Source organism: Alosa pseudoharengus, unplaced genomic scaffold, assembly GCF_046254945.1.
Source record: "Alosa pseudoharengus isolate Yale_2024_CS ecotype anadromous, Long Island Sound unplaced genomic scaffold, YU_APseudo_1.1 YU_APseudo_1.1_scf_10, whole genome shotgun sequence".
Lineage (NCBI taxonomy): Eukaryota > Metazoa > Chordata > Actinopteri > Clupeiformes > Clupeidae > Alosa > Alosa pseudoharengus.
This window is the reverse complement of record NW_027468565.1, coordinates 30,536,753-30,554,732: the sequence shown is the minus strand read 5'-3', so window position 1 is coordinate 30,554,732 and position 17,980 is coordinate 30,536,753. Positions and strand designations below refer to the sequence as shown.

Below are 17,980 nucleotides of genomic sequence, written 5' to 3'. Positions count from 1 at the left end.
TGCAGTTGGCAAGTCTGACAGATTAAGGGGACTTACCCAAAATGTTAAATGTTTACAACTCTCATGCCCCTGCCCCACTACCACGGAGCACCCTCTCATCGAGTTTGTGCTCGTCAGTGCGCACCACACTGCACCTAGTCTAGAGGTATACGCCTGGATTCAGGGGAAAATAGGGCGGGGGAATATCTCTGATTACGAGCAAAGCTTTTTTCAATAGCCAATCGCGGAGAGGTGGTACTGGCAGACATGAGAGTATGCACATGTACTGGGTGCTTTATGAAAATACCGGCGACAGCAAACTAATAACCAAACCGATGGCGTTTAGTTTGCCTTTGTAGCCATCTCTGGTTAGCCTTTGCTTAGGCAAATGAGACATAACTTTAAAGGTTTAAAGCAACTGTTGTTTCGAACTTCAATTTCTTCAAAAATCGACTCTAAACATGCTTCAATTACGTTTGTATTGGCAGCTATTTCGCACTGGTTTCAGTATGGACTTTTGCCCATGAACAAAACGGAAGTGAGATCAGTGGGCGTCTCTGAAAGTAGCTGTTTTACAGTTGTGAAGGTTTTGGCCCAGAAATTCGTTCAGCATGATGCAAACTTCTGGGAACTCAGATTAGACTGCACCAGACTGTGATTGACAGTCAGATCTCACACAGCCCTGCTCTGATTGGACCAGAAGAACCGGGAGCTGTGGATTTTTGCAAAACACATAACAGGCTCTAGGTGGAGATAGAAGTGCGGGTTTTTTTCTAAAACTGGCTGATTTATGTTGTTCTGTCGGAGCATAGTGTTGGTTTCAGTCAATATGATCAAAAAAATCTTGCCTACTGCAGCTTTACAGGAGAATTCTGGCGATATTTCACATAAATCTCTGTTTCTCAATGTCACCGAGTAGACTACTGTTGGTACAGAAAGAAAACGAAAACAATTGGTTCTACCTAGCTCGAGCGATCAGTGGCATGAACATGGGGGCCTTTAAAAAGAAAAAACTAAATTTAGATGTAGGCTACTGTGTTAAAAATGTAGGCTCCACAGAATAAACACAATGCATCAGAAGTTAGTAAACATTTTATTCCTGAGATTCAAATTTTCTAATTTTTCAATTCTTCAATTCTCCACAAATACTTTTGGAGAGATGTTCAGCATTTCTTCCTCCGTCCTTTGTGTTGTAGATTCAAGGCAGCAACATGCTTGGTTGTAGTTATATTACATTACTGTTGCATTATTTTGGCAGTGTGCTTTGGATCATTAGCATGCTGGAATATTTCTCTTCATCTAGAGATTGTGAGTAATTTTGTCAGTCTGCATTTTTGGTTTATCCACCTGGAACAGATAACCAGGCATCATGCTCTGTAGGTAAAATAATTACACCTTTGTGCCACTAGAGGGTGCACCCCACCAAGAACTGCCTTTAAGCAACAGTATCATTTGAGGTTACTATTTTTCTATTCTTTTTCTGAAGTATATTTTTGGGCTTGTTTGTCTTCAGTGAGACAGGACAGTGAAGAGAATGACAGGAGGCGAGTGGAAGAGAGATATTGGGTGGAATCGAGAAATGACGGAGGTGGTACTCGAACCCAGGTGACCGTAGTACTTGGATCTGAATGTGATATGCAGGGGTGATGCTAGGGGGGGGGGGGGGGGGCATGACGATTCAAAGGGCCCAACACTGATGGGGGGCCCCCGAAGAGCCCCCCCCCCCTGTAATATTATGTACTGTTGGGGGGGGGGGGGGCAGAATTATTGTCTGTCATAGGGCCCAAATTTTCTAGCAGCTCCCCTGGTGATATGGATGATGTAGCCCATTGCACCACAGCGCCCCCCTATTTGCTAAATTCAATAGCAATTGTAGATCCTCAAACGCTTGTTAGAAATATTTGTTTTGGTGAAAGAGATTTTCATCTTGAAATAACCTAGAAGCTATGCATGTTAGTGCATTTTTACAGAGCCCCTAAAGGGACATGTGCATTTTTTTTTCTTTTTTAGTTAGTGAAAGTTGGTGAGCACGAGAAACTGTCTGGTGCTCACCAGAAACTTACAGAGTTTTTGAGTTTACGGTGCACACATTAAAGTATCTGGTATAACTTTCACATGAAAGTACATTCATGAGGCCGAGGAGAACATCTTTCAGCTTCACCTGTTTGGACTCGCCACTAGAGGGAGCTCTGGTGATCTATCAGGCTGCAGTTCAGGACAGTGGCCACAGGAGGCAGCACACCTCACACTATGTAAAGCCAAGCTACTGAGCAGCAGAGATAATAAATCCAAATCAGGTACCGCTATCCATCAGAGGTAAATGAGCCATGCAGTGATCCTGATCCTTAAGCACCCTTCTGTAGATAGTGTATATGTCCTGAGATGCACCATTTATAAGACATAGTAAAAGATGTACAAAAGGAAAACAGAGGCCCATCACTCACTACAACTCATTTATTCAGTTTCTCTGTCTGATTCTTTCATCACACGCACGCACACACACACACACACACACACATTCCATTTTCATACTTTTACCAACACATAATCACCCATTTTAACACCTCACCTGAATTTAAAGATATTTGTAGTTTGCCTGTAACTGCGTACCTACATATCATGACTTACACATGACTTGGGGTGTGCATGTGTGTGTGTCTGTGTGTCTGTGTGTGTGTGTGTGTGTGTGCTTTTGAATTTGGAGTGCATGCTTATGACACACACACACACACACACACACACACACATGCATATACAGTTTGACACGCACATACAGTACATACACAAAAACACAAACAAGTCACACACATAATATCTCTTTTAACCCCTCAACCTTCGTGCTGCTCTAGATTAGCAGCATAGATGGGATCAGCCTGAGCTGATTATGGCTGTGTGTTTTAGGCAGGCGTGTAGCTTTGATAGGCTCTCCTCATCAGCACAATTTCTCTGCTAGCGTTTATGCCACGGTGGTATGCCTAAACACGGAAAAGACAACCCTCTACACTCTTACAATAGCTACACACATACACCACACACACACACACACACACACACAAAATGACAGATAATTCAGTGGACTGCATAGAGTATTAATCAAGTACACTTGATTTTTTGTTGTACAAGTGTATTGCGGCAGGTATGATGAAAAACAAAACTGTACCTTTCTGGCAATCATACTCTTCTTAAAATAACTCTGCAGATGTGTGTGAAGACTGAGTGCATTGCTTATGTGAGAAAGCAATTAATGGTGTGCGTGTGTGTGGGTATGTGTGTGTGTGTGTGTGTGTGTGTGTGTGTGTGTGTGTGGTACTTTGAAATGGTATGCCTGAAACACGGAGAAGACAACCCTCCACACTCTATTTACATTACTCTACAATAGCTACACACACACACACACACACTCTAATTACTAAGGGTGTCACGATTTCGATTTTATTTCGAAATCGATCGAAATTACATCTCAATCTCGAACTTCGAACTTAAAAGTAGAATCGACGATGCAGCCACACCCCCAATGTCACGTCCAGCTGCTAAGAAGCACAAACACACACGCACGTATTGAACTGCAGCGTCAACACTCCTCTAATTTTTTAGGCTGCAGCCAGTTAAAATATACACATCAACCTACCGAAATCAAAGCCCCTCTTGCTACTTTGAAATCACCGGTGTGGAAGTATTCATTCATTCACGTCAATTAAAACTAACTTAGCCTACTCAACTTGCAAGTGAAAAGGTGATCTAGTTACAGTCCAAAGTTACTTTCAGGCTTAAAATGCACATTGATAAGTACATATTCCGTGAACACTAACCTTGGGTCTCTTCGGCGTGTGCTGAAACAATCAAATTATCATTCTGTGTTGTTTCATTTCACTATGTTCACATGTTTTAGGTTAATGTTAGTTCTGTTTACATTACAACCTCACGGTTGGAACGGTTTCAAAATAAAAAGCGGTTTCAAAATAAAAGCCCCCTGAAACAGAAAAGGAAAAGGCCAAAAAGAGTAAATAACATATAAGAAATGCATTAATAGTAATATACAAAAAAAAGATCGAAAATCGAATCGAATCGTGACTTTAAAATCGAAAATTACATCGAATCGAGGATTTGAAGAATCGTGACACCCCTACTAATTACATTACTCTACAATAGCTACAGACACACACACACTCTAATTACATTACTCTACAATAGCTACAGACACACACACACTCTAATTACATTACTCTACAATAGCTACACACACACACACACTCTAATTACATTACTCTACAATAGCTACACACACACACACTCTAATTACATTACTCTACAATAGCTACAGACACACACACACGCCACATGCGAACAGGGTTGGGAGGGTTACTTTTGGAATGTAATAAGTTACAGATCGCTAGTTATGCTGTTAAAATGTACAGTAATAAGCTATTTAATTTTTGATTTTTACTGAATTGAATATTACTTACGCACAATATCAACAAATGTAAGTATGTACACAATCACCCATGCATATTCACAACACACCTGTACATACCTGGCACAGGCTTTGATTGGTCACCTGGTTGTTCTGTTTCATATAAGTAGGGTTGGTTCTTCTAACCATTGAAGGGTGTGGGGGCAGTCTGTTAATATGGTCCCACACAAACTAAATGTAACAAAAATCAGTGTACAAATGGCTAGGCTGTGACAATATCACAGATCTCATATTGCTAAGGCTGCAGCAGCTCTTCCCTACACAGACAATAGCTCTAATGTTGTTATGAAGTCTATTCAGACAGCTATGTACTTAATGTGAATGACATCCCTAGTTTAGGTAATGGATTGGATTGGAGTGGAGTTGCTACAGAGTGGATATATATTTACATTTATGCATTTAGCAGACGCTTTTATCCAAATCAAAGGCCACTGTCCCCAGAGCAACTCGGGGTTAAGTGCCTTGCTCAAGAGCACAACAGTGGAAGTCGGGAATTGAACACGCAACTTTACAGGCTACTGCATGCTAGCCCAGCTCCTTAGCCACTACGCTACCACCGCCAACATGATGTAATGCTGAGACAGAGGTCCCGCTCAGTGGAGCCAGTGCTCAACAGTGATCTGATCTGAAGGTGTGTGGCTGAGATAGACCTAATAGTGAGGTGTTACAGGTATGCGGTCAGATTGAGACACTATACTGCTGCCTGGACGGTGAGGCAAAAATTGACCTAGTTGTGGAATTAAGGCAGAGGCGATCTAGAGTTGGGGCAGTACTGGTGTGTGTGACATTTAGGCAGGGCGTGTGTGTGCTGTGAGACTGATACAGGACTGCACTGCCAGGTGAAGAGTGTAGTGGTGGGCAGTGGATTGAGGCAGTACTGTTGTGTTGTGAGATTGAGACAGATTGAGGCAGTACTGTTGTTTTGGGATTGGGACAGTACCAGAGTGTTATTAGATTGAGACAGATTGGGACAGTGCCAGAGTGTTAAGAGATTGAGGCAGTACTGTTGTGTTATGAGATTGAGAGAGATTGAGGCAGTACTGTTGTGTTATGAGATTGAGACAGATTGAGGCAGTACTGTTGTTTTGGGATTGGGACAGTACCAGAGTGTTATGAGATTGAGGCAGATTGGGACAGTGCCAGAGTGTTTAGCAGGGTATCATAAGATTGAGGCAGTACTTACTGCTTTATCAGACTGAGGCAGTAGCCTACTTGTGGGTTATGAGATCAAGGTTTGCTGTGAGAGTGAGGCAGTGCTCCCCCCAGCACCACCGCCATCACCACCACCACTATCGTTTCCTGTGGCAGGTGGGAGGCTCAGCAAGTAAGGCACAGGTGAGGCTACCGAGGGAGGGGTGTCATGTCTAGATGTATTTTTACCCAGCTCAATGTGAGCTCATCCTGGCTAATTGGCAGGATAAAGACACACGCATTACAAAGGAGCACTTCGGAGTTTGTGTAGCCAGATGGTAAGAGGCGGAAGCATGAATATGTGCTTGAATATCCTGTGGACCCATACATACAGTCACACAAGGCCCACTCTTATTACCTCTGGCAAGGAGATTATGTGTGCAACCCTGTCTGTTTTCATTTGTTTGTTGGTTGGTTGGTCTGTTAGGGAGCATGCATAAACTACTGACCTGACTTCCCTGAAACCTGGTGGAAAGATGTACTAATATAGAGAGCATGGAAGAATCTGCTACATTTTGGAGTGACTCACGGGGCATTTGTTCTGGAATCTGCTGGAATTTAGTTTCACAATCGCTAATATTTCAGGAAATGGGATTTGGCTTTGGTGGAGGTATGCTCTCTACAGCATGCCTTTCTAGTTTGCCGGTATGTTTGGGGTGAATCCATCATGGCTGGCATTACACATATTAGGGTTTTCATTGTACAGCTGCCATGTGCCATGCATTTATTATCAAGTTTTAAGTTTTATGGTAAAGTAACGCTTGCAACTTCCACCACAGTGTGGGGCAGCCGTGGCCAGCTGCTAAGCGCTTCGGACTCATAACCGGAGGGTTGCCGGTTCGAACCCCTGACCAGTAGGAGTGGCTGAAGAGCCCTTGAGCAAGGCACCTAACTGCTCCCCGAGTGCCGCTGTTGTAGCAGGCAGCTCACTGCGCCAGGATTAGTGTGTGCTTCACCTCACTGTGTGTGTGCTGAGTGTGTTTCACTAATTCACGGATTGGGCTAAATGCAGAGACCAAATTTCCCTCACGGGATCAAAAGAGTATATATACGTATACTACGTATACAGTACAAAACAGATTGACATGTTTCCATGTCAAGCAAAAGGTCAAATCAGTCATGCTGGATTCTCCCTTTACATTCTTGAGACATTATGTTTATTTTGTATGACTATTGGTTATGTGATTGCTGCGTATTCTCCACGCCATGGGTAAATAAATAGTGGGAAATACAGTGATGATAATATTAACTAAATCCGAACTGGGAAGTAAGAAATCAAAGAGTCCCACCTCCCTCATCTCCTAATGAACAATCTGCAAATATTGAAATTCTGTTTGAAGAATGAGAGAGACGGTGCTGCTGCTGAATGGTTCTGTAAAAGGAAAGTTAGGTTTGTGAATTTACAGATATTTACAGAGATACCTCAGTTTAGAGTGAGCAAAGAGCACAGAGATGGGTATGCATATGTGTGTTCCTGTTTCTTGAACTGCAGACATAGAGAGAGAGAGAAAGAAAGAGAGAGAGACATAAATGTGCGCCTGTTTCTTTAAGAGAAGGGAGAAAGTGTGTGCGTGTGAGGGGGAGGGGGAACGGGCTGGGTTGGAACAGTCCTCCTCTAATGAGCAGATTTGAGAGACACCAGAAAGAGAGAGAGAGAGAGAGAGAGAGAGAGAGGGAGGAAATAAGACGACGACAAACGACAGCTAGAGGGGAAAAAAGCGTGCCGAGAGCAGTTTGATGGGGAGCACAGGACCCACACACTCACAGAAAGCAGCATAACAGCGCAGGATTGTGGATATTTCGCCTCAACCGCTGAGGAAAAGAGACGCAACACCCGGAGAGGGAGAGAGGGGAAATCAGAGAGGGAGAGATGCGGGGAGAGCTGAAACAACAGAGCGGGGGTAGGAGATGAGGGCAGAGGAGAGGAGAAATTAATCAGGTGTTTTTGTTGTGGAGGATCTGCGCCAGCACCACTGAGCGTGTGTGTGTGTGTATGCGTGCCAGCATATGTGTGTGTGTGCAGCAGGAGTGTGTGAGTGTGTGCGTGGATCACACTCCGCAGTGCTGTTTTCCTAAAGGAGAGCGCAAAGCCAGCGCAAGCCTCATCTCTCCCTCTCCAGTCATCCCCTCTTCCTGCTCTCCCTCTCCCTCTCTCTCTCTCTCTCCATCTGTCCGTCTCTCTCGAGCGGCGGTGCAGCAACATCAGCGGCGGCGGGCCGGTCGGCTGGGATGACCGCGTGCCGGAGACGCCTCAGTCCCAGCCCCTGCCTCGCCATCAGCATGGATTTATCATTCTCATAACGCATCGGATGCTGCCACTACTCTGCCTCTCGTAGCTTGGTGGTTGCCTGCTGCTGCATGATATCAGCCCACCGGGATGCTGCTGCTGCCGCTGCCGCTGCCACTGCTGCGTGATGAGGTTGTTTATAACCCATGGGATGTTGTGTCGTAACTCGGCGGAAGGCGTGTGATCGTTTGCGGGAGCGGTGCGGTGTCTGGCCTGCGTCGCGCGGAGCTCCAGGCGTCTGACGCAGGAGGGGGGGGCTGCTGCTGTTGCGGCCCAACGTCAAAAGGGCCAGTGGGGCTTGGAGAGAGAGGAGGGAGAGGGGGAGCTGAGGAGGAGACGAGGCGGAGGGAGGGGTGACACATGGCAGGTCTTGGCTTCCTCCTCAGCTTGAGCCCCCTGGGCCTCTGATCCGAGTTGGAGTTTAGGCCGCAGTAGTTGGAGGCGGAGAGGAGAATGGTCTGAAACTCTCACGCTTTTCCTCAGGGGGTGGGGGCACCACCTGTGGGGGGGGGGGTTAGCTACTGCACCTTCCTATCACAGCTCTTCCTATTCGTAACCTCTCGACAACACTCAGTCCACTCATTAGAGCTCGCTTAGAGATTCCTTTACTTTTCTTTTCGCTTTCTTTTCTTTTTTTTTTTTCTTTTTTTTTTGAGGTTTGGGGTATTTGCCAAAAACCTATTTCATGCATGTCCACTGGGGGCAGGTTCAACTTTGATGATGGGGGGTCATACTGTGGCGGCTGGGAAGAGGGCAAGGCCCACGGACATGGGATCTGCACGGGCCCCAAGGGCCAGGGAGAGTACTGCGGCTCGTGGAGCCACGGCTTCGAGGTGCTGGGCATGTACACCTGGCCCAGCGGGAACACCTACCAGGGGACATGGGCCCAGGGCAAGAGGCACGGCCTGGGCGTGGAGAACAAGGGCAAGTGGGTTTACAAGGGCGAGTGGACCCACGGCTTCAAGGGCCGTTACGGCCTGCGGGAGAGTACCGGGACCAGCGGCAAGTACGAGGGAACGTGGAACAACGGCTTGCAGGACGGCTATGGAACGGAAACGTACTCGGACGGAGGTGAATACACACACACACACACACACACACACACACACGGACATGCATGCACAAGGGTACACTCCCATACACAACTTGTTTGTACCTAGAACATATGCCCCCTCTCTCTAACACTCTTTCTCACACATACGAACACACACACACACACACACCCTAACCCTAATACATTCTCTCCCACACAAACACACACACAGAGCTCAAATGTTTCCTCCTGGCTGTTGTTGTGTTCAAGCCCATTTGCCTCTCTCTCCATCTCTCACCACCCTGCCTGTGGCATCTCCTCTACTTCTGCAGGGGGACATAGAGGCTTACACACACACATACACACACACACACACACACACACACACACACACAAGCAGAGTATACTCACACACCACAGGCACATGTAACACACATGCAGCGCACACACTCACAGCAACATACACACATATAAACACACACACACATACTCACTTTCAGCAACAAACACACATACATACATACAAACACACACACACACAGACTTTTGCAGGCTCAGAGAGAGAGAGGCCAGTGCACCTGCCAAGCTTGGCACAGACCCCACTAGACACTAGAGGAAGCAGAGAGGTTGCAATGGGCAGGAGGGACAGAGTGAGGCGAGAAGGAGATATGGGCAGGGTTATGGGTATAGATGGGCTTTGTGTTTTTGATTATCAGGCCTGCAATATGTTGTGTGTTTGTGTGGGCATGTAAGTGTTTCTTTTCCATAACATGACATCCCTCTGGAAAAAGTTTTGTTTAGATGGCATACAGGTTGGCAATCTGTATTTTGACACCTCCACACACACACACACACACGCACACACACACACACACACACACACATAGAGAGCATGCGCTCGTGTATGCGGAGAGTGTTTTAGCTCTGCTGTCCCTGTACAGTAGGTTTCCGTGGAGACACAAGGAGCAGGTCAGCATGTCACCAGGGATGGAGTGTTCTGGTTGCTGATTGGCTGGTCGGGCCCAGTAATGGTGTTTACTTACTTGGGTGCTAATCTGGGCTGCTTAATCATTACCAGGTAGGCAGAGGAGGGAGACCGAGAGTCTCAGATAGGGACAGAGATGGAGAGTTACAATGGCTATACCTTTACTTTCTAAAACAGGCCTTCAGTTAGCTAAAGGTAGCCTAACATTGAACTGATGAATCAAGGTAAACGCTCCATCCTCTTCATACATTCTGCCTGTAGGCAGTTCTTGAGATATATTGACAACTAAGGTTGGCATATTTAAATCACAAATCACCAAAACGGTCAAGGGCCTACTCCATTTCCAGACTTTGGTCCACTCAGTTGAAATGCAGTTTGTTTGAAGGCCCAAGAATTCACAGGCATTAACTGCAACAAACTGCCAAACCCTCTGCTACAAATATTCAAGTTTCATATCAAATGTAATCCACAAATGAACATTATAAATTCGCCTGATTCTGCTAAAAACTATTCTTAGGAGTCATCGTGGTCTCTTTCTCCCTGCTCATTGTAATCCTTGAAATGAAGACTGTTTCAGATGAGAAGGACGCCACTGCCTGCACGACAGGAAAAAGTCTAAACGAAATCCCTTTACCCGGATAACAGCCTCGTAGTCGGTGTAAGCTTACTGAGAGATTTAGCTTTTAACAGGGGCTTTATTTTGTGTTGTGTGGCGTCGTTAGCAAGTGTACCGCCCTGGATAGTGAATTTTGGTAAAGAAAGCTTATGTGTATATTTTTGTAGTAGGCCTAGCCTAAAGGCAGCCAGCCAGTGCAGACGACATGACTTCCCCTTCACACGTTGTCAACGTCTCTTTGTGTCGTAGGGCTATTTCTCCTAAACCTCCAAGAATTCTTCACATATTTTATTTCTTAACATTTGAGATGTTTGCAAACACATATAGACAACCGATTGAGTCCCCTAATCAATCTCTGAATCGATCCCCGCGTTTCCATAACGAATGGGCCGTTCTGTAGGCCACACGCAGTCTGACTCCTGCTTCTCCCTCTTACACACACTTTCTCTCTCACACTTTCTCTCCCTCACACACGCAGATAGAGAGAGAGAGGCCAGTGCCAGAGCTGACTTGGTCAATGAGACAGATTAATAATTAATTTCAACGCCACGCACTAATGTCTGCTTTACTTTAAATATCAGTAATCTCTGGATTAATTTAACTCACTCTGGGATTCTCTCAATGTGGCTAAATACGGCCAATTATCTCTCCCTGCTAAATATGTGAGAGAATATGCATTCGGACACTTCCAACCCAGAAACATGATGAGGCGCAAATAGTTAAAGAAATGATTATAAGTCTAGCCTGGGGAGAGGCGCGTGATTAAATCAGGGGGCTGTGATGTTTCCGCGTCTTTGATCTGTCCGCATTAACCGTTACCGTTCTGCTCCATCCCTCCATAGCGCATCGAGTGGGCAAAGGGGCGCGACTCGAGTGAATTCGTTTCGACATGTGAGTTGCAGTCGCTGAAAGGAAACAAACGTAGATAATCAGATAACCACGGCTACGTGACCGATAACTGACATGCGAGACTGAGCCACTCGGACAGAACAGCCTCGCGCAAAAAAAAACAAAAAAAAAACAATGGCCGGCAGCTTTTGAGCTAATCGACTACGCATGCAGATATTTACGGCTTCGTCGTCAGAGCCCGGTTCTCGTGTCTGCGGGGAACTGAAATCACATGTGCACTGATGAACACAAAAGTCCTCCGGGGAACGATTTCCCATACGAGCTGTTCATCCACGCCTGGATAAGCAACAGGGCCGTCGTGATTAATACAGAACCGGCTCCGCTTGTCGTGTTTCGAATATTCAGACTGAATATGAACGTTGTTCTAAACCAACCAAAAATAAGCATCCGCCCACTCTCAGTTTCAGTACCAGGGCCAGCGCCAGAAGAGCGGCGTCGTGACTGCTCTCCTGTGAAACTGTGTTAGTGAAAAGCAGCATGCAGCGCTAGTGACTGTTACAAAAATGATTATTATTATCCGATCAGCATTAGTGCCGGTGTGCTCTTCACCTTCCGTTGATAGTTGCTACACTAATTAGGGGCGTTGCTCATGGTTACAGATTTGTGACAACAAAGGAAAAACAGTTTACGTGCTCTCTTGTCCCATGGGGGACCTTTCTTCCGTGCTCGAGAAGCTTTGACTCACGCAGGCCTGACGTATTTAAGGGAAGCTGCAGATGGTCGGGGGGAAGAAAATGTGTTTCCAAGAGAACTAGCCGGGACAGATTCTGATACCCAAGAGTCTCCATCAAGAACTGCACATCCTAGTTCAGTTGTAACACGCACACATGCACACAGAAAGAGGGAGAGAGAGATATTTGAGATGGACTCAAATACTCCAATACTCCCTCAACAAACATAGCCTACATAAACATATCACATTACACAAACACACACAGGCAAAAGAAGTGATGTAGCCTATATATCCTGTAGGACTCTGATTGCCAACTGTGCAATGCCTGTGGAGAACAAACTCACGCTCGCACATGCACTCACGCAGGCACACACAAACACACACACGCGCACACACACACACACACACACACACACACGCACACACACATTTCAAGGCAAATACATCAGAGAACTGTACAGTGTTTATTTTTATTTGTTTTTGGCTTTAAGCTGCATCAAATCAGCTTTAAGTGACAGAAGTGATACTGTTTCATCACCATTTAGTTTGAGAAATTCCTGTATGTCAGCACTCACCAGACAGTATCGGTCCAGAAATGAAGTGAGCAGCCTGATTTTTTTATCTCCCTGTCACCCAGCCCACCACTCACACCCACACAATGGCAGATGATATGATGGAACAGGGTGCATCTATTTACAATTAAATGAGAGATTTCTGTTTACTTGTGACCTTTGTACACAAGGAATGAGAAACTCGTCTGTTCTGTGTGCATGCAGGAAGGTGGAAGTGTGTAAGAAGCATTCAGCCCGACCTCACTTCAGAAGTCACACGCCTAAAAATAATCAGACCTAACTGGCGTAAAGAGTAAAACGCACACATGGAGCTGTGAGAGTTGGAAATGTGCCTGTGGTGTTGTGCCCCCATAATCCCCTGCTTTGCTGTACCTTTGTGTCTGTAGTGGCTGGTTCTGTTTGTGTGTGTGTGTGTCTGTAAGACATAGAGGAGAGAGAGAGAGAACTGTATGTGTGAGGTGGGGGTGGGGGCTATGTGTGTGTACTTCAGAGGAATGAGAGAGTGTATGTGCATGCTGTATGTGGCAGGTGGAGAAGTGTGTGAAGTGTGTGTGTGTTGGGGGCAGAGAGATGCGGGGGTGCTCTGAGACATGCCAGTGTGTGTGTGTGTGTGTGTGTGTGTGTGTGTGTTGGGGGCAGGATGTGTGTGTGTGTGTGTGTGTGTGTGTTGGGGGCAGGGAGATACGAGGGTGCTCTGAGACATGCCAGGGTGTGTGTGTGTTGGGTGCAGGGTGTGTGTGTGTGAGTGTGGTGGGCGCAGGGAGGTGCGGGTGGGCTCTGAGACATGCCAGGGTGTGTGTGTGTGTGTGTGTGTGTTGGGGGCAGGGAGGTGCGGGTGGGCTCTGAGACATGCCAGGGTGTTCTGAGAAGTGCTGAGAGCCAACCTGCCTACATGGATGAACATGTGGGCTGGCTAATGTCAGCACTCTCTGTCTCTCCTCATGTGTGCCCTAGCAGAAGCATAACTGTAAGTGGTGAATTGGCTTTGGCATGCTGGTTAAGTGGTGTAGCTGTGTCATCTTTACAGTTTTGTCTCAGCCACTTTGGTTCCCTTTTTAAAAAAATAATCCTTAACATTTTAAAAACAGCATTTCTCAAAACAATTCATACCACGCAATGGATTACCTGCATAAGCCCATAACTAACTCAAAATGCTTAGTTTATATCTCAAAAGTAAAATACTTACATTGTTAAATAGGGATGTCTCCAACCAACTCAATATTATTTTCAAGCAAGTTGAATGCTATTCATGTCACTGACAACAATATCAATTCAACTTTGTGATTATTTAGAAAATATATATAAAATATTGGAGCAGGATCCAGAGAATCACTTGAGAATATTGGCAGTATAGCAACACCTATTGTATAGCAACCTTATTGTATAACAACCTTCTGTTGAGAAATATTGGGACAATCCTGCATGTCATGTACATTCTTTGAGAACTTGTTATCCAACCTATGATGATCGACAACTTTCATTCCAAAAACTTTGAAAAAGAAAGAACAGTAATCAGCATTCATTTGAGTCAAACCACTCCTCAAAACCACTCTTGTTATAGAGAAAGTTTACATTTTCCCAAATGACCCCATACAATACGAAGTTTGTTGTACTACATCTTGCGAAACCCCCCAAAAAACCTTATAAAACCTGTCCATTCTAATGAATGAGATCTCTCTGAATGATTTTATGTAAGGATGATCTTTAAAGTCTATTGATCAAAACATGACTGAACACATTGTCTGATATAGTCTGTTACTGAATATTCTTTCATGATGGCCACATCCATACACGTCCTTATGGGCTAAGTGAGGTTTTACTTTTTTTTTTGCTTTTGAACAATCTAAATCTAAATCTGACCTGGGAAATGTAATGTACCAATGTACCAATGTAATGTACTGAGATAAACTGCACATAATTCTGCACAGAAGCAAACCTGTTGCATAAAAGCAAATTCTAATCTAATGCCTTTCCACAATTCAATCATGTTATACACTCTGGAGTACTTATGAGATCATATACACACACACCTACACACACATACACACACACATGCACACACACATGCACACTGATGTTTAGACACCACGCTGGAGGTGACAGGATAAGGAGAGTGGGGGAGTGCTGATTACATCCCACTGAAGCGCACCGAGCCACACAAGCTCTTTACATTTCACTCGCACGCCTGCACACACACACACACACACACACACACGCACACACACACGCACACAAACGAACTCACACAGAGATCAATACAATGTCAGGGAACAAGGGCATATTTATGAAGCTCTGTGTGTGTGTGTGTGTGTGTGTGTGTGTGTGTGTGTGTGTGTGTGTGTGAGAGAGAGAGAGAGAGCAAGAAAAAGAGGAGAAACAGTGGGTCGAAGGGAAAGAGGATTAGGAAAGAGAGAAAGAGCACAAATGTAGACAGAGAGAGAGAGAGATGAGAGTGAGAGAAAGAGAGATGCTGATAGAGAGGGAGAAGGAGAAATAAAAGTGAGTCCCAGTGATATTGCTGTTATGAGTAGTAAAGATAGGTCATAAAAAAAACTCCCCCACAGTATTTTGGGTCAACCACTTTGCTTTGCTTAGTAGCACTGCACTAAGGGTGCATTCACCTGTCCCAGAATGCAGTTGGAATACAGTAAAACCCTGCTAGGATTTCTACTGTCTAGACCTGGACTCACCCAGCCGATTCCAGCGAGGCTATTCTAGAGAGAGGCAAGGGTTGAGTAACCAGCTCAGAGCCGTCGAGCGTTACATCACATGCATCGGTCAAAAACACAACAGCTAAACACACAACACAACAATCACATCGATGAAACCCGCTGCTGCATGGATCTTATGGACCCAGTGTGTGTGTGTGAGTGAGTGTGAGTGTCTGCTTGTATGTGTGTGTGTGTGTGTGTGTGTGTGTGTGTGTGTGTGTGTGTGTGTGTGTGTGTGTGTGTGTGTGTATGTCTCTGTGTGTGTGTATGTGTTTGTGAGTTGAAGCGAGAGGGAGAGAGCAGATGAGTATGCATAAGAGAGAGGGAGGGAGAGAGGCAGATAGAGAAAGGGAGAGAGGGAGGATGAGAGAGAGCGAGAGAGATGGAGGGAGGGAGAGAGAGATTGTCCCAGATTTCAGCACCAGTGAGTAGAGCGAGTGGAAAGAGCAAAGTAGCGGCTGGTCTCAGAGCAGCAGAGAGAAGGAGGACAACAAAGGCATACAGAGGAGGACAACAGAGAGAGAGGGAGAGAGAGGAGGATAGAAAGAGGACAGGAACAGGACAGAGAAGAGGTCAGGAGAGAGATGAAAGGAGGATGCATGGACAAAGTGATATGAAAGAAGGGATGAGAGGAAGAAGAGAAAAAGACAAGTGCAGAGAGATGCAGGAGAGGAGACAGACAAATGACAGGATCCTCCGTTGTAGTGAGAATAATGTCATTATGCAATGACAAGTGCGAACACAAATCCTCAGAGATAACTGATAACACTTGTGTTGCCAGTGTAAAGTGCCACTGTCTGTCTGTCCACAGTGACCATTGCTAATATACTTGTCACCATACTGTCATTTGTCAGGGATATTTTGAAAAGGAAAATATACGTTGAGGATATTTACATTGTTAACATCATGTTATAATCAATATCATTACTGTCTGCATGATGTCATACTCATGTCAGATGTGGATCTATGAAATGCTTTCCTCAGCCTATGGCCTCATCCAGCGGGTGTATTGTTAAATGCCACAGAAGTCTGTAGTGGAGATCGGTCTCAGCATAAATATTTTATTTGACCAGATTGATGAGCACTTCAGGTCTTGATATCATTATGACTGACTCTAATACAGTTTCAGTTTTGACAATAGCATCTGCAGTATACCTCAACTGTAACCATACAAACTTATTGGTTAGTTAAATACTGCTGGGACTAATTTTACTATTATGGTATTAATGCTCCAGAGGTTTCATTACCTCTTATGCTACTGTTCCCAGTACCACTACTATTGCCTGTCACATTACTATGACTTATGTCATCATCTGTGGCACTAATGCAACAGCTGATCATATTATCTCTGCTTGTGATACAGTATCACTGCCTTCTCAATGTCATTGTCACCGCTGCTCCTATTGTTACCGTGGCAACCTCTATTAGTACTGTTCCTCAGGCATTATCACCATTGATTTCACTATGCCTGCAGCGTTATTGAGACTGTTTCTAGCACTGCTGTTCTAAGTGGCCTACTCCGTCCGGCCAGAAACATTGCAACTGCACAAATTAGGCAAATGCAGATATGTTCCGCATTATTTGCTACGGGTTGCAATTCTGCCTCATTTGTGATTTGCCCCTATTTAATTTTGTTGTTGTTGTTGTTGGGGTTTTTTGCCTGTAAATATCTACAAACATCCGTAAGAACCTGGAGGGACATATTACTACTGTCCCAAACACTGCATCTCCTCTACTGTTACAGAATATAATATCATAGTTTGAGTATCATATCACCTCTCCCTCTCTATCTACTGTTATAAATAATATTACCATTGCTTCTAATAATGCTGGTTTGAGTCTTTACTTAGCACTGTCTTTACAACAAGTTCTTTACTATTATTATTACCCTTGTCATTACTCCAATGACATACAGCATTACCATTACTCCAATGACATTACCACAGTTTCTGTTGCAGGTGCCTCTAACAATGGCGTGATCACTGCTGCATCCTGCACTAATGCTTATAATGTCATTAAGACTGGCACTGCCACTCCTGTAATATCATTAGTGTTGCGTTTAATGCCTCTCACACAAGCACTGCCAGTCTCACGTCACCATCAACACGCCACTGTTGCTCTCAATGTCATTACTGTTGACTTAGTAAAGTGTTCAGTCCAGTGTCATTACTGTTGTTGACTTAGTAAAGTGTCCAGTCCAGTGTCATTACTGTTGTTGACTTAGTAAAGTGTTCAGTCCAGTGTCATTACTGTTGTTGACTTAGTAAAGTGTCCAGTCCAGTGTCATTACTGTTGACTTAGTAAAGTGTTCAATCCAGTGTCTTTAATGTTGACTCACTACAGTGTTCAGAGTACAGAGGACCCCTAAGGGGACCCCCAAGCCCCAACCCCCCCTCCCCACACACACACACACATATGCCACAATTAGTGGGGGGCCCTTGTGATATCCAGTGTGATATTGACCTAAAGTGTGTTGAAACATGGTACCGAGTGTGAACGTATGTCTCATAGCTCATCTCGGCTTGTCCCCTGCACTCAGAAATCTGGTGCTAG

The 17,980-nt window shown here is 45.0% G+C and overlaps 1 protein-coding gene across 1 annotated transcript in view; it reads left to right on the top strand.

Moving 5' to 3' along the window:
* The first annotated feature begins 8,617 nt into the window (after nt 1–8,617).
* The window catches only part of jph3b (junctophilin 3b), a 32,658-nt gene continuing 23,295 nt past the window's right edge, over nt 8,618–17,980 (top strand). The window contains exon 1 of the mRNA XM_076269587.1: nt 8,618–8,999. Within this exon, the coding sequence (XP_076125702.1) occupies nt 8,618–8,999 (382 nt within the window). The remainder of the gene's footprint in view (nt 9,000–17,980) is intronic.